The sequence below is a fragment of the Podarcis filfolensis genome, assembly GCF_964270895.1.
Source record: "Podarcis filfolensis genome assembly, chromosome: 15".
NCBI classification, from domain to species: domain Eukaryota; kingdom Metazoa; phylum Chordata; class Lepidosauria; order Squamata; family Lacertidae; genus Podarcis; species Podarcis filfolensis.
The window spans coordinates 38,385,465-38,409,455 of NC_139618.1; the positions used below are offsets into that span (position 1 = coordinate 38,385,465).

General features: G+C 44.6%; 2 protein-coding genes across 2 annotated transcripts in view; one reads left to right on the forward strand and one right to left on the reverse strand.

Moving 5' to 3' along the window:
* The window catches only part of LOC310750486 (uncharacterized protein), a 116,623-nt gene that overhangs the window by 16,201 nt on the left and 76,431 nt on the right, over nt 1-23,991 (reverse strand). The window lies entirely within an intron of this gene.
* On the forward strand, nt 5,410-7,410 carry LOC310750689 (uncharacterized protein). Its single transcript, XM_083589201.1, has 2 exons — nt 5,410-6,162; nt 7,043-7,410. Exons 1-2 carry the CDS (start codon nt 5,916-5,918, stop codon nt 7,246-7,248), a joined length of 453 nt encoding a protein of 150 aa, XP_083445327.1. The 5' UTR covers nt 5,410-5,915; the 3' UTR covers nt 7,249-7,410.

The window sequence follows — 23,991 nt, forward strand, 5'->3', positions numbered from 1 at the left end:
GAACTTTTCCACAATATTCTAATTTTCCGAGTTTCACCTGTAGGTTCTGCTTTAAATGATAACTGAATCAAATTTCTTCCTCATCCCTACACACACAGGTTCTGCTGAAACCCACCCCTCAACCTGCCTCCATTTCCAGCCACCATCAAATCACAATTACATCGGTCTTCATTGACTGAACGATTAAAAACTATGAATCTGATGTGCGCCCACAGATGCATCCTGCTGTGATTTGTTGTCCTCTTATGTAAACATCCTGAAGATTCATGAAGATCTGTGTATTGGGTCAATCCTTTTGCAGGGCTGGCAAGCACCAGACCTGAGATTTACAAGACAATTCTGCAAGCGAGCTGCCCTCAAGCTTTATATACCAGTGCTAACACCTTGAACTTGGCCCAGAAACAAATCATCAACCAGCAGAGGTGCTGCATGCATGCTGACAGCCTCTCACTCCAGTCAACATCTGTGCTGCATGAGAAAGCGCCAGATCATTCCCAGACTTTATACTTGCTCCTTCATGGGGAGTGCAACCCTATCCAGGTCAGGCAGTTGACTAAGTTGTCTGACAGAGGACCGAGTCACTCACAGTCCTTCAGCTTATTTTTTCTCATCCACCTCACCACTGTGTCCAAGCACCAGTCCAGGGGCCACACAACCTCTCCTGATTGAGATACTATGGAATAATAGGGCTGTGTGTCATTAGCATATTGATGACACCTTTCTCCCAAACGCCTAACGGCCACTCCCAGTGGCTTCATATAGAAATTGAGGGGCGTGGGTGGCACTGTGGTCTAAACCACTGAACCTCTTGGGCTTGCTGATCAGAAGGTTGGCGGTTCAAATCTCTGCAACCAGGTGAGCTCCCATTGCTCTGTCCCAGCTCCTGCCAACCTAGAATTTCGAAAGCACGCCTGTGCAAGTAGATAAATAGGTACTGCTGTGGCAGGAAGATAAACGGTGTTTCCATGTACTCTGGTTTCTGTCACGGTGTTCCATTGCGCCAGAAGCGGTTTCATCATGCTTTCCACATGACCTGGAAAGCTGTCTGTGGACAAATGCCGGCTCCCTCTACCTGAAAGCCAGAAGAACGCCGCAACCCCATAGTCACCTTTGACTGGACTTAACCTTACAGGGGTCCTTTACCTTTTTACCTATATAGAAATTATTTAGCATTGGGTATAAACAGCACCCCGTAGTCCCCCATAGCCAGGAGTCCAAAAAGCACTCTCCCCATGCCACTTTTTGGACTAGGTCCTATAAGTAGGACCAGGACCACTGTAATACAGGGTTTCAAGTCCCAATTCCCGGAGCTGGTCTGGGAAGATACCATGGTTAATGGTATCAAAAGTAACTGAGAGACCGAGAATCAGGAGCAAAGTCTCGCTCCCCTTGTCCTGCCCTATCAGTCAGGGTGACCAAGGCCAACTCATTCCCAGGCCAGGCCTGAGCGCAGATTGGAATGGATCTAAATAATCTACCAATCTAAATAGTCTACTGGTATGAATTGAATATTGTGTGTTTGCTGTGGGGAGAGACCCCATGTGAAACAAAAATTCAAGATGATGTTTTAATGCTACTGGATTTGACCTTTACCCAGACCTCATGGAAAAGCAAATGATTATGTCTGTGTTTTTTCTCTCTTTCTGTCTACTGGGGGCACAGGGAATAAGTAAGAAGAGGCTTTCACAGCACTCTGGAAATTCCAAATATGCCCACAGACCCCCTCAAAATTTGGCAACCCCAGAATTTGTCTTAGGTCTGGGGAAAAATAAAACAACCTGAAAGTTAAATATTTATTTTGGCCCAGAAATATACAGCAGCATATATAATGCAATAGACTTTTATGCTTCAGGAGGTTGAATATTTTTCAAATATGGGGTTAGTTGCTTAATAATGGAGTCTTTCTTTATTCTTTTCCATTTTAAAATTGCCAGGTCCCCTTTAGAAAGAATTCTAAGAAGGATGAGGATATTAGAATAAATAATAAATATGTTACAATGTGAATTTGGGAGATTCATTATGTATTATTTCTCCCTTTTAAATCTTTAATTATAAAATAAAACTCTTGGGGATTCTTTTTTACCCAGAGAGCATCCTTTCCTTAACTTTAATACCATAGAAAACAATTTGGGCTTTGGCTTCCATGTGATGGAAGATCGATCCGTCACTTAAATCTGTGCAGTTTTGGTTGCTGTGTTGATTTCTTGACACAGTGAGTTGCTTAGGACTCTGACTGGGATAGGTTTTCCAATATAGTTGTGTGATGGAAATCACCATGAAATGTTTCAGAGATTGTTGATGCTGTGTCTGAGGAGGCAATAGCTCAGTACAATATAGGGATGACCTTTTTATGTGACGAGGAGAATATGGATCAAGATTCCTGCATGCCCTATAAAGGACTTCGGAACTTGGATGATGATGATGATGATTTAGACATGTAGAGACAGGTTCTGGTGGATTGAGTGGTCAAGACCAAGAGAGGGGGTTTCTGCACGTGCTGTAGAGGAAAGTGAGGGGCAGATGGGGCTCATCAACCTGGAAAGGCAGACCATCTAGGAGAAGGAAAACTCTGATCCTAAACCTCTGCTGTCCTGCGGGATATCTTTGAGAGAAGAGAAGACTAAGGAGTAACCCTACACAAATCCACAGTGGAGTCCCTAAGACGGTTGGATGGCACCTTGTACACCTTCTTCTGGCAACTCCTGCAGCCAAGCTGGTGCCAAACATATTGCTTTCTCTTCCTTTGGATCCCGTCAGCAAGACTAAAAGGGGGCTCTTCTTGTCTAGGCAGCCCAGGACCTCCATGCACACTGCCCAGGCTTGCACCCCGGGGAGGTCACTTAGGTGCTAAAAGTCCAAGGAGAATGTTTGTGTGCAGGGAGAAGTAAGTTGTAAGCAAGCACATTTTATGACATCACACAACATCACTGCTCATCATGGACATGCCTGTTATGGCATCAGTAGCTTTGTGGAGCTACTCTGGCTTTAACTGGAGTTGCCAGGGGCTAAACCTGGGATCTTCTGCATGCAAAACATACCACTGCTATTTGGAGTGGCAGCATGTCTACGCAGCCTCTCAGCAACATAATGGCTTCAAGCATCCAATGTAAAAATGCTCCCAATATCACACACACACCACTGTAGACTAATGAGTGAAATGGATACCAAATATTTGAATTACTAGTGGGGTAGCTATGCTAGGCTACAATCACATAACAGTTTATTCTGTTTTGATTGACCATTCTGTTTGTGCTTCCTCATGATTTAAAAGTCATTTCCAGAAATCTATTGGAATATAGTACAAGTTTAGTAATTTGTAATCCATGTAATTTAGTAATCCATGTAATTTGCAAACAGATTTCCCTCCCCTGGAAACAAATAACACAGAAAGAGTGGCAAACTTGCACTTTATCCCACTACGTTTCTGGAAGTGGCTTTTAAATCATGGGGAAGCTCAAAAATAATAAATTGCCATGTGAATGAAACTTGATCTAAGTCTTTTGCAGCAAAACCAACAAGTCTCTCAGCACTAGATGGCACTAAGGAACCAAATGATCACCCTGCTTTTTCTTTCTCCCCCTATATTATTGTTGTTGTTGTTGTTGTTGTTGTTGTTGTTATTTTTAGTCTTGGAACATGCAAATTACAGACAGTTGGGGGATTTTTTTTTTAATGGAATGAAAGGAGTGTAGCCATTTCAATGATGCAAGTAATCTGTAAATCTATACCACTTAGTATTTATTGTGGTATAGTTTCTGGGTTTCTTTGTTTGCTTGTTTTGAATGCTGCCACGTGACAACGTCATTATTCAGCAAGTCTTCCAGAACAAGCTACTCATCTTGTAGTTTAAAGGTAAAGGTAAAGGTAAAGGAACCCCTGACCATTAGGTCCAGTCGTGGCCGACTCTGGGGTTGCGGCGTTCATCTCACTTTATTGGCCGAGGGAGCCGGCATACAGCTTCCGGGTCATGTGGCCAGCAGGACTAAGCCGCTTCTGGTGAACCAGAGCAGCGCACGGAAACGCCGTTTACCTTCCCGCTGGAGCGGTACCTATTTATCTACTTGCACTTTGACGTGCTTTCGAACTGCTAGGTTGGCAGGAGCAGGGACCGAGCACGGGAGCTCACCCCGTCACGGGGATTTGAACCGCTGACCTTCTGATCAGCAAGTTCTAGGCTCTGTGGTTTAACCCACAGCGCCACCCGCGTCCCTATTCAGCAAGTCTTTATTATTCAGTAAGTCTTCCAGAACAAGCTACTCATCTTGTAGTTTATGCAGTGTCAATCCACAGGTCAAGTTTCTGATCTGCTCATGGGCCTGAGGGGGGCAAAATAGGAAAGTGTACACCAAATCACAGCAATTGTTTCATGGTTTATGAAATCACAATTTGTGCAACCATGGTTTATGAAACCAGAATGAGTCATTAGTCACAAGGCAGTAGTCAACAACCAAATGGGGGCCTTGGCTGAATTTTAAAGGGTTTGGGGGAGAGATTTAGGGCAGGGCATAGGTGAAATGCAATGGAAATTAAGGCATTTTGGCCTTAACAAAATTCATCTCTGCATATATTAGAGAAAATACTGTACATGAAAAGCTGTGGTGCTGCATAGTGATTCAGTTTGCTCATATATTGCCCGCAGTTCAGCCATGAAGCTCATGGTGATGTGGTACTAAGGGGACTTATTATCATGTATGTTGGGGTTGTCCGGAAAAGCAGGCATTTTGAGGACTGGTTTCCTTGGAAGTATCAAAAATAATTCGGGAGCCCAGGGATTTCTTAACCTGATTTTGTTCATTGCCCTTCTTTGAATGCCTAAACACTAATAGAAAGACTTCGGTTTTATTGACTTTTCTTTTAGTGGCCACTCGGCTCTCTATAGCTCAAACCTGGAAGGAACCCTTGACTTACGATATAGAAATGTCTAGCGAAAGGCTGTCACTGAGAAAATAAAAGAGATAAAAGGAACAGAAAAACCAGACAAATTGTATGCACTATGGTGGCCATTTATTCAGTATACAAATGAAACTGGTCTTAAAGATAAGCTCCCTAAAGCATATCTGCAGATACGGCTGTACTGAACAGTGTGACTTAAAGTACCGTTTTTTTCACTGTATAGGACGCACTTTTTCCCCTCCAAAAATTAAGGGGAAATGTGTGTGCGTCCTATGGAGCGAATGCAGACTCCTTGGTTTCAGCCTCCGAAGTGCAGAGGGAGCGCTCCCAGTCCCACCAGGAGATACTGGGGACGGAACCTGATGCCGTCTTCATGCTAAGCAGTTGTACTACCACAGAGCTATGGCCCTAGCTCACAGTATTGCTGTCAGGATAAAATGGAGAAGGTGGAGACTGAAGTGTGTATGCTCTGTGGAGGAAAGGTGGGATAGAAGTTTAAGAAGGAATAACTTACTCTCCTAATAATTTGTATATAAATTATAAAAGTGGTATATAAATTTTGTTAAATAAAAAAAGAGGAAATGTTCAGACTTTCAAACAGTTTGTTATGCCTGAGCCTTCATTGCTGAAACTCCCAACAGCATTTTCATGCTCACAAACACCTGATGAAGGAACCATTGTGACATAACCCATTCAAGCAGAGTGAAGGGGCAACAGGCTGTCAACAGTGGCAGTAGTTGGGGGCTCCCATCTATTAAAAAGTCACAGAAAGTCTTTTCATACTGCCTGAGGAATTAATCCCTTATTTAACGTTCATAATTGCTGGATCGATTTAACAGGACTGGAGCTAACATTTGCTTGGATTTGGCACCATTTATAGGGAACTGCCTGCTGCGTCCTCTGCTTTGAAGTCACCCTGGTCTTTGGGCTTCCAGCACCTTCTTCAGCATGTCCAACCCATCTAAGAGGCATATGATACTGGTGTTCCACTGGGTTAGGAAGAAGCCCCTGACAGAGAAACCATGCTCTACCATCTCGGCCAGACCTTCTGCCTCTGCACCGGCTTGCAACACTCCTCACATTTCACCCTACTTCACGAGGAGCAAGACACAACCCGCTCCATTCAGGAGGTCCAGCAGGCGCAAGGTGCTGCGATTGCCGAATCTCACCAACCCCAAGTTTTTAAGATCTGTCACTGGCAGCGTTGGCCGGAAGAGAGCCTGCAGCCGTGGCAAGCAAAAGAAGACTCCAGCGGGAACAAGAAAAGGGGTGAGGGCTAGGCTAGAGGCAAGAAGGCTCCAAAGCTATTTGCGGGGTGGGATTGCTTTGGAAGATGCCTTCTCACAATCTCTACCCTTGAACCACGTAAGGACATAAGAAGTGCCTGCTGGATGAGGCCACATTGGCTTGTCTAGTCCAGCATCCTGTTCTCACAGTGGCCAACCAGAGGTCTGTGGAAACAAGAGCATTCTGTATTCCCTTCCTGCATCTTCCAGCAACTACTATTCACAAACGTTACTGCCACTGACTGGAGGTAGAGCATAGCCATCGTGCCTAGTGGCCATTGATAGCCTTTCCTGCATAAAACCATCCAAGTTGGTGGCCGTCACAGCTTTCTGTGGGATTGAGCTTTCAGAGGGGTAGCTGAGCATGCCTGCTGCAGGAAAAACAGGCATTAAAAGTGCATTTCTCCCAAAGAATCCTGGGAATTGCAATTTGTAAAGGGTGCTACAAATTGTAGCTATGCGGTAGAAGGGTAATCTACAGTTCCCAGGATTCTTACAGGGGAGAAGCAATAATGCTTTTAATGTATGGTGTGTATACAGCCTCAAATTAGCTCCACCAGCTCTGTAATACTAGAGCAAAGATTATAATGCATATTGTTGTTGTACTTTTATAAATATTATAATACCCATTCCTGCAAGCCATGTAGTCTGGAATAAACTCAGTCACCCCTCCCACCATTAATTGTTTCTACTAGGTGGGGAGGGGTGTTGGATCTGCTTCCCTGCCTTGAAGAAAGGCACAGGTCAGATGTGTGCCCAGACCTGGCTACGCTTCGCAAGAGAGGTGTGTTGGTTCAAGGTGGCCACGCTGCCTGCAACTTGCACTCCTTCCTGACGTGTCTTCCCCAAACCCCTTCTTCCAGAGGCTGTGTTGAAGTTTTCCATCATGTGGAACACAAACTCGCGGAACTACCTCGAGGCTCAGGCAGTGGTGGAAACCCTCCTCAAGCATGAGATGCCAGAGAGCCTCCTGCAATACGAAGGGATCAAAGCAGCTGTGGAGTCTCTCCTACCATACACGGCACTTGCAGAGGCTGGGCCGGTTACTGCAGGCCTCCATGTTCCTTGATTTCATGTGACAAAACATGAAGTTGCCTGACGCCGCCAAGTGGGACGAGGAGATGGACACGTGATGAGCTTTATTTATTTATTTATTTTTAATTTTATTGAGTACAAATTAGAAAAAAATACAAATATACAAAAAAGGAAAATACATGTAACCAATAGAAAATTAGAAAACATTTTACCTCTTTTCATATTTACAATTATTTGCACCTCTACAAAACAATATTCACAATAAAGAAAAGAAATGAAAGGTAAAATATAAAAGAAAAGAACAAGAAGAAGATAAAGAAAAGGAAGAAATAAGATCAAGAATGAGAATTTTAAAAGTAGATAAGTATTCACTATACACAGCCATTTCCAATGTATATTTATGTTCAATTATGAACCAGCCCCAAAGAGCAGGTCGAAAGGAACCCGAAGCCTCCAGAGCCCAGTGGGAACTCCCGCCACACTCCTGAGGCTTCAGCTTGCCTTCACTGAAGCCTGGAGAGCGAGAGGGGTCAGTGCGCAGCGACCCCCCTCACTCTCCAGGCTTCCAGGGTAGCCGCCTGAAGCCTCCAGAGCGCAGCGGGAACTCCCGCTGCACTCCGGAGGCTTCGCATGAACGTGCCTTGAACACACAGAGCGTACCTTGTTTTGGAGGGGGAGAAGAAGAAAAAAAATTCTCCCCCTCTCTGCGCAGCGCCCCTTCAGCGAAGAGGCAGGAGAAATGGAAGGGGCTCTGTTTCTCCTGCCGCTTCGCTGAAGGGGTGCTGAGCAGAGAGGGGGAGATTTTTTTTTTCTTGTTCTCCCCCTCTAAAACAAGATGCGTCCTATGGTCGGGTGCGTCCTATAGAGCGAAAAATACGGTATATTCTTCCCAGGGAATGACTATCTGTGATGGATTAAGTAATTTGTGTGCTGTTCCCGGGCCATTATATGGTGGACTTTATGGATTAATAAGGATTATTTACGTTGATGGACAACCTGATGTCTATTATTGGGGCTGGGCTTGCTATGTTATGTATCTTTTTAATCATCATCATCATCATCATCATACGAAGAAGAAAATAATTAAAAAAACCAAAACCATGATTAATGTTAAAGCACTCCCCTAGCTACGTAGTTTGTTTGCATATGTAAGACAAGTGTACAGCTTACCATCAGTTTATATACTATTTCATTCTATGTGTGGGAAGTTGGTCATGTTTGATGCGATTCTTTGTTGGCTTGTTCTGCCCTTGCTGCACAAATACAGTGACAACAACCAGGCTTCCAAACAGCGGCGTCTGCCTGCAAGCAAAGATCCCTGCAAAATTTAACAATTCGTTGCTTCCTCATTTGTTCTGTAAGCGTGAAACGCTTAATGAGGTGGCTTAATGTTTAGCAACGTGCATGACACAGGCACACAGAAGGGTTCCCCCTGCTGTTTTCAAATTGCTCTGTGATGTAAACATGAAAAATGCATACCAGCGATGCTTCCAAATGCTGAAGGACTTTGGTGAGGGGAAAATGCATTGTGCCCTTTCATGTCAACCCAGCAGGCTTTGACTCTTTGCTTTCGTACTGCATAAATGTACACAAATCCTGCTCTATTATTGATTATTTATGAAATGTATATCCCGCCTTTCCTCCCAAAGGAGCCCAGCGCAGCAAATACACAAATGAAAAAGCAATGAAAAACAATTCCAATGTAGATACAGACTGGGAAAGATCTCTGCATTCACATGGCAGCTTATTCTGTTTCCCCAAAATTTCCCTGTTAATCTCCACGTTATATTTGAGCTTTCACATGATGCAAAAGCCAGAATATAGCACAAGTTTGGTGATGATTTCCATGCTAATTGTAAATTGATTTTTTTCTGGAAGCAAAAAAACACAGAAATGAGTGCTCAACTCGCACTATATTCCACTATAGTTCTGGAAGTGGCTTTTGCATAGTGTGAAAGCTCAAATGTAATGTGGAAATTGCAGACCCACTTGCAGTGACCCTCGCCCCCAGGGGACCAGGGCCAGGATGTCAATAGTTTTAACAAACTTTACAAGACAAATGTTCTGGGATTTAAAATTGGCCACAACATTTATTGATTACACTTGTAGGCTTTGGCTCAGGAACTGGGTGTATATCCATTCTCAACCTCTTGATGGAGGGCTGATGCTTCAGCAGGGTTGTACCCGGGTTTAAGGAACCACCTCAAGATGCAGGTCTCCCTAGGTGGCCTGTCTGCCACCACGCTTGGCTTCTGGACAGAGTCTTCCCAATGCACCCCTCTAATGGGGTACCCTGCGATCGCACCTGTTTGGGATAGGGGTCTTGCACCACTTCACCCCAACCTCATACTTTTTTTTTTAATATGCTTTTTATTGACATTTTTCAATAAACAAAAATCAAAAACAAAAAATATATAAAACAATCTTTACAATCATTCTTAATATCATCTTATTTACATTGCACTAAATCACGCCTCGACTTCCTTCCTTCCCAGTTGCGGTTTTCTTGAAATACCTCTTCTCTTACAGTTTCTTTTGCATTTCTGTACACGTCGCAAGATTTATATTAGTCCTGCTGTAGTTCTTAAACTTCTACAATTACATTCTATATATGTTACAAATTTACTCCAATCTTCTATAAACTTTGCCCCTTTTTGGTGTTGAATTTTGTATGTCATTTTCGCTAATTCCGTATATTCAAATAATTTTGCCTGCCATTCCATAACTGTAGGGATCTCTGATGACTTCCATTTTTGGGCTACAAGAACCCTAGCTGCCACCGTTGCATATTGGAGTAACTTCTGATCCTCCTTTTTTATTTCATCACCTATTATTCCTAATAAAAATGCCTCCGGCTTTTTTGGGAAGGTATATCTAAAAAGTTTCTTTAATTCATTATATATAAGCTCCCAAATTTTTTTCATTTCATCACATACCCACCACATATGGTAGAGATCCCCATCCTTACACTTACATTTCCAACAAGCTTTGTTACCTGTTTTGTACATTTATGTAGAAAATGGGTAACAATGTACAAAAATGTACAAAAATGTACCAAAAAAATGCACCCCAACCTCATACTAAACTAGAGGCATTCCATCCAATGCCTTATCTGCCAAAAGTTGCGACTATTGCTATGAGGAAGGCGAAACCTCCAAACAGGGCCATTCTGTTTGCAGGCTAATTCCTTCCCGACTTTGAATATGGCAACCATTTGACCTGTCCTTTGAGGCACAGGGAGAACCGTATAGCACCTCTGCAGAGGGAGCTGCACTTGCTATCAAGATGTTACCATGCATACTTCAGTGTTTTGTTAACCCACTTTTAATTGCACCATTCTAAATTTCTGGTATGTGCTTGAATCCCTCCTGCGAATAAATGGCAGTCTGGAGGCACCCTGTAGTACATTTAACCCACCAATGGAATAATGTAAATTCCATTCCATTCCATTCCATTCCATTCTAGCAACGGACATGTTCAAAAATTGTCTAAATGCTACAGTTTTAGCAGCTGAGACTCCCCAATCGTTTCTAGATGCGCAAAATCAGTACAATAAGCCAGCAGTTTAAAGGGTGATCAGGCAAAATAAATGTTTTCATATACCAAAAAGAAATTCCTGTGAACTTCTGCAAATCTACAAGATATGACAGAATGGTAAGAACAATGATTTCTGGGGAGCAACGGATCACTGAGCCGTCAAGCAGTTTCTCGCTATAATTCATTATAGGATGGCTGCTCCTCAGGTTCCAGGATGTGTAATTCTGGGGCCCAACCAGACTGGTGTTTTTATTGCGTGGACAGGCGGAGTCCCCAGATCCCACGCGGTCCCCCCGTCATGTGGAATAACGACTCAAGACAACGTGCTATGGGATTAAATTGGCCACAACTTTATTAAATTTCAAATGTGGGTAGACCTTGGCTCAGGCATTGGGCGTTCTCCCTCCCCAGTCCCCAGCCGGGGACCTAGGGAGCATCAGGGTTATCCAGTGTGTGTGGGGGGGATGGGCCGGCTCTGGAGAACATATGTTCAAGCAGAGATAGCCGCCCCCGTTACGCCGCCGCCGCAGGGGAGAGCAATGACGACCTTTCGGCGTACGGTCAAAGCCTCCCTTCAGAAAACCCCTTTAACAGGGAACCCTGGTATCGCCGCCGCAAAGAGGAAGATGGACAAAAGGATTCCGCCCAAGGCCTGATACTGCCAAAGTTGTGACGTTTTGCTACGGGAAAGGCGAAACCTGCCAATGCAGGGAAATTCCTTTCCGGCCCTTTAACAGCGACCTTAACGTAGCAGCGCCCGCATACCTGTGAAGAAAAGTTAACCTGCAAAACCTGTAAGAAAAGTTAACCTGCAAAATAGGACATTAACTGAGGGTGGGTAGGGTGGGAGAAGCTCTGGAGCCAAGTGAGGATTCCCAGGTAAGATCCTCCCTCTATTGTGTGGGCAGGTAATCCCTCCCCTACCTGGCCTGGTCTCCTTGGCAACGCTTCCCCCAGGTGGGATTGGACAACTGACTGAGGTAGGCGGAGACCTCCAGGTATCCCACCTGAGGGAAGGCAAAGCCAAGCCTATGCTGATGGAGCCGCTCCAGATCTAGGGGCTGCACGCGTCCACGCAAAGGGCACCCCCCGTTTTAAGCGGGGAGCGGTCATTGCAGGTGCATTCTGCAACATGTTATTGATACAGTAACAGTGCAATAGTGGTGGATTTATTCAGCTTTAGTTTGTTCTGCAAAGCTTTCCCAACGCTACCACAATTTTCCTGCTGGGAGGAGCTGTAACACAACAAAAACAAACTAGAACATTTGTAGTGTAAAACGTTATATAGAATAATAGAATTGTAGAGTTGGAAGGGACCACAAGGACCATCTCATCTAAAACTCTGCAATGCAGGAATATTTTGGCTAACATGGGGCTTGAACCCATGATTCTGAAATTAAGAGTCTCATACTCTACTGACTGAGCTATCAGCAGGAAGTTATGGGATATGCATTGACTGGGAATAAAGCTGTGGGAATCCCTCCCCTCAAAAAACCTTTGTAGGTGCCCAGAGTATTGAAATCAGGATCATGTGTGAGCTCCCCCAAAACATTATCAGCACAAATCATTATCAATGCTCAATAAAAAGGATGCATTCAGGAAACCCTTGATTGAGTAACTTTCAACCCCCTTAACTATTAAGGACAATTTCTGAAAATTTATTGCAATAGCAAATGCCCTGTACCTGTAAAGGAATGAAAAAAAAAGTCCCTCTCCTGTCCACTTTCCTGGTATCTGATGCTCAGACCGCTAAGCAGTCTGCCCTTTGGCAGCGGAAGGCAGAGCTGCAAGCAATTTATAATGTGCATAACATTTTTGCAACCATTGGGGTGGCAATCAAACCCCCGCCTAGCGAACACAATAATGGAGAATCTGGTTAATCACCAATTAGTGGCCATTCCCTACTAGGACCCTTGAGGGAGAGAAGGAGCCTGCAGCCTGAGTCACATCACGGTTTTTCCACATTAGACAGACAGGAGCAGTATATTAAAATGAGCGGCAGGAAGTCAAATGCCACCCACTTGTCTCCCATGCAAGTTTTAATTATAGCACTAGATTTTCTCGAGACATGTCATCAGTCTCCCCGTTAAGTTGCCTCCTTTGTAAAACAAAAAATTGGCCTCCGAGGAGGAGGAGAAGCATGTAGCCAGCAAGCAGCTGCAAAGCCAGCAACCGGCACGTTTAATTCTGCCAAATTAAACCACAGCTCATAAAAACGAGGTGGGAAAAGAAGAGCCTAACGAGGCAAGTGACCTTGCTCGAAAGGTAAATAAAATGAGAAAAGGATTTCACTGGCTTCACTTGCTTAGTGAATTAAGTTCAGCTGAGTAGAAAGAAGGCATGGAAATAGCTCGTGAGCTGAGCGCTTAACCGCTGCAAACTTCAGAGCTAAGCTGGTGATCATGGGCCCCCTGATTCATTCTTTTGTTTTTCAAGATTTGGAGAGCTATTAACATAGTGTAGTCATTCTTGAAAGAAGAGGAGGCATCCCTCAAGAGCCATCAATTGTGGCCAAAAGGAGACCAATGTAAGGCTCAGTAGTAAGTCAGAAGTTATGACTCAGGTTAGGCTAGGGTAGGGGGACCACAAACCCAATGCACCCCTCCAGGCCTGTCTATCTGGCCTCTGGGCCTCTCCCCAGATGATGCCCCTCTCCCTAGGCCACAACTCTCACCTGTCCTGCTCCACACTCCTGGATGGCATGTGTAATAATGGCTCTTTTTTGTCTGGGTGGAGGGTGGGGTGAGGTGTGTGTGTAGAACATTTGACTTTTGCATGGCTGAAAAGCAGCATATTGTCTCAAGGTGAGAGTTGTACCAATTGCTCTGCCCACACTGGTCTTTGGTTTGGCATGCGGCCACTGGAAGTTACCTATGAGGCTATGCAGGCCCCAGGCTGCAAAAGGTTTATGATATATTGTTAGCTGCCTTGAAACTTTGAGCGATATTCTCAAGACAGGGTATAAATGCATTCAATTAATCAATAAATTATATTCCCCGAAAGGTAAGAGGTATTTTCAAAGACTCTGAAAAGGCAATGGAAGTTTATTGAGGCCAGCATTTCCTGGATCCCTTTATAATTATTTCTACTGGAAAGGTCCAAACTAGACAGTACATTATGTCCCTAATTGCTGGGGTGAATGTGCATATACATGTATGCTTGTAACGTGTGCGTAGTGCCCACGACACCAGCTCCTAGTCAGAGTGGAAGTAAGATGTAATAATGACTCTCCAAGAGCTGCAGACCCTTAGGCAGGCTGGTGCAGGTTGGAATGGGAGAGACACACAATTTTGATTTTTGGAAGAAGTAAAGTATATAAATTCAGTAAATAATAATAAAAAAAGTTATTTCTTATAAGATGCTGAACCTGTGCTGGACATGCACAAGATCTTATAGAACTGTTTGGCGGTAACATTTTCTGTTTTCTGTTCTGTTTTGAAGGAAGTTCTTCAAATAAAGCGTTGACTCAAACTTGTGGGCCTGGACAATGCTTTAATCTACTGCAAAAGGAGTCAGTGTTTTATGCATCCAGGCACTTCAAGCTGCAAAATGTTAATATCTGCAATATAAAGGCTGCCAATCCCCATGTTAAATGTATGAAAGAGTTGAATATGCCTATATTTCCCTTTAAAGGTAACAGTCATGCATGGACAGGAGTTGTTCAGGATTGGGACCAGAGCACCCAGGGAGCAGAGGTAACTTTCTCCCCCACAATGGTGTGGTGCAGTCACATTAAAAATTAACCCCGGCTGCTATTTCTCCCAGAGAGAAGAAACTGCCATTGCTGCAAATAGCAGCTTACTTCTGGGGGAATAGCAGCTTTGAGGAAAGGGGTGGAGAATCACAGTGGAATGGGAAAGGGTTAACCTCCTCAGATGTGGATTGTAGTAATATGGTGCTATGTGCAAGGCCAAAAGTTGATCCCCACAGCCCTTACAGTGCCTTCCCAAAGCCAGGTATAGAGGTGCCATGCTTTGGGAAGGAGGCGTGGGGCTCTGGCAGGGTCCTAGAGCCCTCCTACCTTCTTCCCAAAGTTGGGCAAGAGCTAAGTAGGCTTTGGGAAGGAGATTGGAGGACTCTAGGACCCTCTAAGAGCCCTCCCACCTCCTTCCCATAGTCCAGTGCTTACTAGGATTTGGGAAGGAGGTGGGAAGGCACCCCCCCCGGCCCATATGCTCTGTGCGGAGGAACCAGTCAAGCTCTCCTAAATCCGCTTCATGAATGATGGTGACGGAAGCCCACAAATTGCTTGTTCCAGAGCAGTCTTGCAGCAGTCCCACTGCAATTCGCCAACGTTAGCTATTTTTTTGCCCGACAACTTAAAAGCATTAATGAATGGATGTGACATATAGGTAGCCTTTCAGTGTTGGATGAAATGGAGGTCAAAGCAGGAATGCAGCCTGAATTATACCACTACGGCTCTCAGTAGAATATGACATTCCTTTGCACTTTTCAGCAGAAAATTGAAAGCATTTCCACACAGAGAAGCCCCACTCCAATTATTCTACTTGCTTGGGAAAAATAAAAACTGAATGACTTACGATTTCATATTTTCAGTGAAATATACATATACACCATTTAAACAATAGAGTGGCTGCATACCAACTCTGGTCAGATCCCAGATCCTGAACCGAATTGGTCCAATTTGGTTCATCTTGGGATTTGTCTAGAGTGGCTTGAGGCAGCCTCAGATCATCTCAGGTCAGACTGTCCAAAGCAGGGGCAGTTGGGCAGCAAGGAGGAGTGGGAGAAGATGTAAGTAGGCAGCCTCTCCCAATCACATGCTTAATTAGAGTTTTAAATCTTAAGAAAAAGTATACATGGTCCCCAATTTGGTTTGGATGCAAAGATCTGGAAGCAGTGCTGTTTGTGACAAACACAGCATGGGGCGAAATTGGCTGCCTCCTTACCTTCCTGGTCAGGAGACTGGGATGGCTAGAGGATCTTTTGGATCCATATCTTCCCCTGAGATGTCTCTGGCATGCCCCCCGACATCAGTGAGGGAAGGACTACAGAGGTGTCCATGATGGGGGTGGGCTGTACAAGGTAAGATCACCATGCCTCCAAGGTGCACCCTCTCTCTCTGTCCTCACAGGTCAGCAACCTAAGGCCCATGGGCCACAAGCGACCCATGGGGGTCATTTAACTGGCCCATGGACCCCCGCCGCCCGCTTGGGGACCCCTGCAGCCTGCTCCATTGGCTCCCATTCGCCGCACTAAACCAGCGTGGAGCAGAGCGGGGACCACCTTCCACGACACTGGCTAGCTTCCCATTGGCTGCAGGAAGCTCTTGCAGCCAATGGGAAGCTGTGGACGCCTCCTCCACACTGGAAGGAGTGCTGGAAATAGCATTTGCGCATGTGTGTGTGTGTGCGCACACACGCTCTGGCCCACCGCAGCATCTGCGGGACCATGAACTGGCCCAAGCCACAAAAACTTTGCCAACCCCTGTCATAGGGGAAGATCTGCAACATCCCATGACCTTGGAGATGTGTTCCCTTCCACCTCCAGCCTGAGCAGCTAACATTCTGCTCCTTGCCACCCCATGCTACCAAGGCATGTAGCGCATGCCTCCCTGGAAGTGATGGGTCATGATGACGTTCTGTCACTCCCAGGGGGTTTACATGGGGACAGTCATCCCCTCCCCCCATGCAATTTTCCCTGGGAGCTACAGAATATAATCAACTCTCATCTTTCCCAGGGAGACTTGCTCTCGGTGCATTGAAAGCACATGGAAAGAAGCCCAGGCTTAGGCTGGCTGGCTGGTTAAACAGCTTTATTAAGTTTAATACATATTTTAGAAAAGGGGCACGGTGGAAACAGCACAACACCCTCAAACCATCTTGTAAGCTATTTAAAACGCTTGCTTTAAATGTGTCTTTCGTGGTGGATTTTTAAGGATTTCCCATTAAATATCTGCCTGATACCAGCATGGGAAAGAATTATCCTGCCCTTTCTAAGAACTGGGGCAAACTAGACTTTAATGGGTCCGTCCATCTCTCACTTCAGTCATGTTGCTGTGGAGCCAAATATCACTCTAGTGTTTTTGTAGAGTTGGATAGATAAAAGCCAATCAAGAAAGATAGCCTACATATTTTACACTTAAGGTGTATTCTAGGGAACATAAAGCTTGAATCATTGCATAGGCTTACCAGTTGTTTGGAAGGTTTGTAGACAGTAATAAAGGGGATTGTTTGACATCTTGTTCCATTGGGACAGACAAGAAGACCTACAGCCAAATAATTGGAATATAAGTCAAGACATTTGCAAGTCAAGAAACTAAGATGTCAGTCTTTGGGTGCAATTTTCTCCTTTTGAAGTTCTTGCAGGGTGGTAGTGGAAGACAAGTCACGTAAATAAAGACACAAGACAGCCTGTGCAGAGAGAATTGAAGGGGGGAAATGATGTTGCTAATCAACTTCCCCTCTAAGCAGATGCCCTGCCTGAGGAATGAAGGACAGATCTCTACAAGGGGGAGGTGGGTGGTGACAACGCCTGTTTTTAAGGTGCAGTTGGATCTGGTTCCCAATGGTCAGATGGGACTCCCACTCTGAAATGAGTGCTGACAGAAGTCCAATGGAGACCAATGGATTTGATCCAGGCGATCCTCAATGGCTTGGGTCTAAAGTTGGTTTGCATGAATGGAAGGAACTGCTGCTGGTGAAGGATGGTCATTCTGATTTCACCCCTTCTACTGCAACACACTATGTCCCATCCCACACCATTTGGGCGAGATCCCTGGTTCTCAGGAGCAGCTCAGGAGGGCCGTTAGCAGAGCACATGTTTTACACAAAAAGGATTCCAGATCCAGTCCCCCAGCATCTTCAGATATGATTGGGACTGACTCCTGTTTGAGAGCCAATGCCAGTCAATTTAGACAGGTAGCCAATGTGGTGCTTTTCCAAGTGTTGTTATACAACTGATGTCAGGGACTGGGCAGATGAGGAATGGTGGAGACCGCCTCCCCATCCTGGCCCCTCCAGGGAGGAGGAAGAGGAAGACAGTATAGATTTACAACAGTGGTTTGAGGGAGGTCACAGCTCAGAGGCAGATGAGGGGAAAAGCTGGGAAATAATGGGAGAGGAGGAGGCACGACCAGAATGGCAGCTGACTGACACAGTGTCTTAGAAAGCATTCCAGACCCTCCATCTCCTAGCCTTAAAAATAGGAGAGCAAAGAGCTCAAAGACAGAGGGCACGTAGTAGCACCCGTAGAGAAGATGATGAGAATGACGAATGAGGAAGTGGGAGAGACGGGGGTGAGAGGTAGGGTGGAGATTCACTTGGGACAATGCCATTATCCAAGAGGCTGGGTTCTATAGCCTCTCTCTTGTCGTTATACTTTCCTAGGCAACTACCCCCAAGCCAATGACAGCATCCTTACAACTCCCAACAGCTCCAGACAGCAAGGTCAATGTCAGGGATGATGAAAACTGTAATCCAAAAACATCTGGAGGACACCACTTTGGCTATCTCTGGTCTACACAGAGCTGGGTACATTAGTGGTGTGACTTGGTAAAAGGCAAAGTGTGTGTGTTTTGGGGTGGTGGTCTCGAAGGATGAACAGGGAGAAGAGATGTCAAAGCCTTGTGGTTCAAGTGGAATTCCACTTATGAACTGAATTGAATCTGTCTCCTATCCTTAGCTGTACGTTGTACTCTGAATGTGCACAAGTTTGCCAACTTCTCCCTTCACATGCAAGAAGTGTACACCTGTTGAGTACCTGCCTAGGGCCGCAGCCTGTAAAAACACTTTGAGTTGTATCCAGCAACTTAGACCCTAAGACAGTCATCTCAGTAGGTCTACTCTCACTATGACTAACATTGGATACAACCCTCTTTGCTATTCTGGAATTAAGAGAAAACGTGGGCTAATAGCATAACAAGAGCCTGGCTGGATCAGGCCATAGGGCCCATCTAGTTCAGCATCCTAGTCTCACAGTGGCCTACAGGAAATACGTAAGGACGACAAGTACTCTCCTAGCAGCTGGTATTGAGAGTGATGCTGCCTTTAACAGTGAAGGCAGAAAATTGCCCATGATGCAAAGTTGATTCAAAAGATTGCCATAAATGAGCATTGGTTTCCTTTGGTTCCAGTTCTTACCATTTGCCAGCAGGAGTAGAATCAAAGGGGATGAAAACAAGCAAGAAAATGCTAGTTGCTGTAATTGCATGAATGTTGTTGTCAATACAGTGGGAGCTGTAACAATTTGTGGGACTCCCTGTGGATCAGACCTCAGACACTGACTAAGCAGTGGGTCACCTGTACCTCTCTAGGCAATCTTTCTTTCTTTCTTTCTTTTTTGCTGTAGCAGCTCCAGCGTGCCTGTTTCCTTCTGCCTGCTTCTCTGCTGCACTTGGGAAGAATGGTTCCAAAGTTATTCATCCAAGGTATTTTGCAGAGGTTAATTCAGGACAAAATCTCGGCGAGCAGAAAGCACAGAAAACTGCAAACATATCCTCTCTCTCTTTTATTGCTTCTGACAATCAGTAGTAAAACGTGCTGCCTCTATCCAGGGAGCTTGCTGCAGCATTACTCATTAGATGTTTGGATCTGCAGGAATAAATCACTTAAGAGCTCCTTCTGGCATTCAACAAGGGCCTAAGTCAAGACTTGTAAAGGTAACGTATTAAGTAGCCATGGGGAGGAAAAAAAGCACCCACAAGCGAGTGTAAATGATGGGAAGGTGAAAAATGCACAACATATAAAAGTCATTGTTTTCTTCCCAATTTCACAAATACTGACATGGTAATAGCAGCTTCCCACCTGCTGATAAGAGATGCTGGGGGCTGCTTTGTTACCGACACATGCACATAACAGTGTACTAATCTGCAGGAAGGAGCTAAAGGGCATAAGAAGAGCTCTGCTGGATCAGACCCACCAGATGCCTGTGGGAAGGACCTGAATTCAACAACACTCTCCCCACCTGAGATTCCCAGTAACTGGTCTTCAGAAATACATTGCCTCCAACAGGGGAGGTAGAACATAGCCACTGTGGCTAGTAACCACCAATGGCATCACCCTCCACGAATTTGTCTCTTTTAAAGCCTCTTTTGAACCCATCCAAGTTGATGGCTATCTCTGCCTCTTATGGGAGTGAACTCCATAGTTCAACTATGTGCTGTGTGAAGAAGTACTTTCTTTGGTCTGCCCTGAACTCCCCAACATTCAACTTCATGGAGCTCTGCGTCTACTTTATCCACCTCATGCAGAATTTTATACACCTCTTATTATTAGGCTGAAGAAAGATGCATATGACTTGAACCTGTTGTGACTCTCCACGCACCTCTTTTTGGACAGAAAGGCAGCATCAGGGCTCTCCCCCACACCCAGTTGGAACTCACTGGAACTCAGTTCCAGCACCTCTCAGGCAGGCACCATTGCCATTAGAAGAGAACGAGGGAGGAGATCATGATGAGTTCTGGCACCTCTTTTTCTAGAAACATCCACTGGGAAACATCCAAATTGAACCCAGCTCATGAGGAGTGGTGAGCTCTCTGTGTTTCTGGGAAAATCCAGTAGTAGTGGGTGTTGATTGACTAACCCTTTTGACTATATATCATGAAACTGCTCCCCTCTCCATACTTAGAGCAATGTTTGAAATTGAACACACATAAAAGGGGCTTCAGACAACTCCCCCCACGCATTGTGGGTGGCTTACCTCCTGCTACAGCATGTTGTAGTCACACCCTAACTACCCACACATTATGTTAACATGTGGAGGAGCTCTCTACACATGTCCATTGGGGTCTGCCTTGCATGGAGGAGCTCTACGCATGTACTGATACAAGTATCTAGAGATACTTGGCTGATGGCAGGTGGCAGGTGGCATGGCCGATGCATGTATCAGTGGCAGGGAATGGGGCTGGCCCATGTGACCCCATGACTTCCTAATGTTGGGGAGAGGGTTTTATTTTTCATTCTGAGGGCTGCATTCTCTTGCAGGCAACTCTCTGGGGTACTTCCCACAGCTATAATTCCCAGAGAGGTTGCTCTTTCCAGGAAACTCTGGGAATTGTAGCTGTGTGAAGGGAATAGGGTATCCTAACAATGCTCAGAATTCTTAACAAATGACAGTTCCCAGGATTCTTTGGGGGAAGCTTAATAAATAACAGACATCGTCTAACCTCCCCACAAGCATTGTGCAAACAAAGCAGGGGGAATGTTCAATGCAACCACATACAGACTGTTTTCAGAACAATCAGAATTCATCATAATGCATTTCTGCCTAAGCACAAAAAGCGAAGAAAAGTTTATACTGTGTTCAAGTTAACATTTCAGAACTCAAAGAATTGTTGTTTCATCTCTAATAAGCAGACATGAGAGAGCATGTTATCCTTACAGGCTACAGGGTTGAAAGGAATGGATGAATTCTTCTAAAGCAAAGGGTTCAGCTGTAGTTTCTATCGATCAAAGAAAGGAGAGGGGGGACATTGGAAACTGCACATTCTTTGTTTCAAAATTCAAACCCAGGAAAACCTGTATCACCTCCTGGCCCGTGTTGCACGAGAACCTCTCACTGTGGCGCAGATGTTTGAGCAGGAATTACAAAAATCAAATTGTCTGTGTTCACCAGACTGAAAGTAAGTGAAAGCCAAGCTTGCTGTCAAGGTGGAGGAAGGGTACAGCCAGAGACAGGTCAGGACTTTAAGCAATCTGATGGAAGATCAAGGGCCCAGGAACAATTTACTATACAGGCAAGTAAGATGCTGAGAGATGCATCCTGAATTCAACCACCCTTGATGCCACAAAGAAAATGAGAAAAAGGTAGCAGAGTAACGTGATGGGGTTGCAGTTTTGATCTCTTAAAAAAAAAATACAAATCCCATTCACAATATTTAACTGTGTGTAGACACTGAAGGTTTTCCTAACTCAATTAAGCAGGAGAAAGGAATGGAGCATAATTATGGAACTGAAACAGATGCAACTTCCAACAAGATAATAACTGTACTTCTTTTTAAAAACAAGTCTCATAAAGCAACATTGTGCAGTATCAGAGTCACAAGAAGCACCACATGGAGGCAACTGGTGATGTTGTGAAAATTCACCACCATTTGATTCAGCATATAAATTTGCCAAGTTTGTCATACTCTGCTGTTCTGTTTTCACTGTGGGTCCTACAAGACCTGCATCCTACTTTTTCTGGCCTATTTTTGCCTCACCTTGATTGACTCCAGATGCAAAGCTGCTACGGAAGGTACCAGAGACCACCTTGCTGTGAGTCCTGCAGGGCCTCTCCCCAGCTTTGTTGGACCTATTTCAAGCTGGGGCTGCAAAGGGAAAACAGAGAATGTATTCCTGATCCTTTTCAAGGTTGATTCATCTGGTATCACATGGCATCAGGTGATCAACAGGTGGGAAGTTTCTGTCCATCCTTCCAGCCACATCCATTCACAACTCCCTTCCTGAGGGGACCCAGTGAAGACCAAACTGGATATGGTGCCAAAGATATATAATTCTGATGACAGGTTTCCGCACAAAAAACCCCAATTAGCAGCCCCATCTGGATGCTTTGGAGATTTAAAAAGATTGAAGAATTGGTACTGGGAAATGAATTGTTTACTCCTTTCCTGCTTCACCATTTTCCTGATCTAAGGGTTGCTAAGCTACACAAGATATGGGAATTTTGTGATTGGAATTTGCACTATATTTTGCTTTTATAAAAAAGCAGATGAAGTACTCCATCCTCCAATTTGGCTGGTGCTGTGGAGAAGAGGATGGAGATGGGAATCTAACCCTTCACCCCAGACTGATTCTCTAAATTCAAAGGGATTTCTGTACCAAGCAGTCTTAAGCATATACTTTGGCTAAAGAGATAATTCAAATGCAGGTTAAAAACAGAGGGACTAGAAGACATACTTGTCTTAACCCACAGGTCACTGGGATGGAGTTGTTGAGACTGACACTCTAGGGGTTGTGGTAAGAAGGAAATGGGTTTCTGAAGAGGAGAGGGATGATCTGTGGGTCTGCACTTTGTCACTGTTCCCTTTTTGAGAGCTGAGGAGCTACAGGAGAGCCAGCGTGGTGTAGTGGTTAAGAGCAGTGGACTCGTAATCTGGTGAACCGGGTTTGCTTCCCCGCTCCTCCACATGCAGCTGCTGGGTGACCTTGGGCTAGTCACACTTCTCTGAAGTCTCTCAGCCTCACTTACCTCACAGAGTGTTTTTTGTGGGGGAGGAAGGGAAAGGAGAATGTTAGCCGCTTTGAGACTCCTTAGGGTAGTGATAAAGCGAGATATCAAATCCAAACTCTTCTCTTCTTCTACAGAAGATGGCTCACCATTGAACTGTTGCTCCTCAAGAAACTTATAAATATTGGCTAGGTTTGTGGAAATGAAAAAGATTCTTAATTAACACCGCTTCAGTAACAACACCAAAAAGACCATTGAGGGAGCCATTCAAAATATGCAATTGGGAAAATCTCCAGGACCGGATGGACTGACCTCCAGATACTACAAAGCTTTGAAAGAATGGCTTATGCAACCGTTGAAGGAGGTCTGTAACGAAATTTTGGAGGGGAAAAAGGCACCTGATTCGTGGAAAGAAGCATATATTACGCTTATACCAAAGACAGAGACTGAGAAGAACCAGGCCAAGAACTACCGCCCTATATCATTACTCAATGTGGATTACAAAATCTTTGCAGATATTTTGGCAAAAAGACTGAAAAGAGTTTTGGTGGGGGAGATTCATAAAGACCAAGCGGGCTTTCTTCCAGGAAGACATTTGTCAGATAATGTGAGAAATATAATAGACATTATGGAGTTATTGGAAGTTAATATTAATACTAAGGCAGTATTAATATTTGTGGATGCGGAGAAAGCCTTTGACAACATTTCTTGGAGTTTTATGAAAAAGAATCTCCAAGGGATGGGGGTAGGCCAAGGTTTTGAAAATGGTATAAGTGCAATTTATTCTGAGCAAAAAGCAAAACTGATTGTAAATAATGTGGTCACTGAAGAATTTGCTATTGAAAAAGGGACACGACAGGGATGCCCAATATCCCCACTACTTTTCATATCTGTCCTGGAGGTTCTATTAAACATGATTAGAGAGGATCAGCTGGTTAAAGGGATTCAGGTCGGAGCTAAACAGTACAAACTGAGAGCATTTGCAGATGACTTAGTTTTAACTTTACAAGAGCCAGACACTAGTACGAAAAGAGTTTTAGAACTAATACAAGTATTTGGTCAAGTAGCAGGTTTTAAGTTGAACAAACAGAAAACGAAAGTACTGGACAAA

Coding starts and splice junctions, on each gene's coding strand:
- LOC310750689 (XM_083589201.1), top strand. CDS start 5,916: ATGCTCTACCATCTCGGCCAGACCTTCTGCCTCTGCACCGGCTTGCAA. Junction 6,163..7,042: donor CAGCGGGAACAAGAAAAGGG/GTGAGGGCTAGG, acceptor CCCTTCTTCCAG/AGGCTGTGTTGAAGTTTTCC.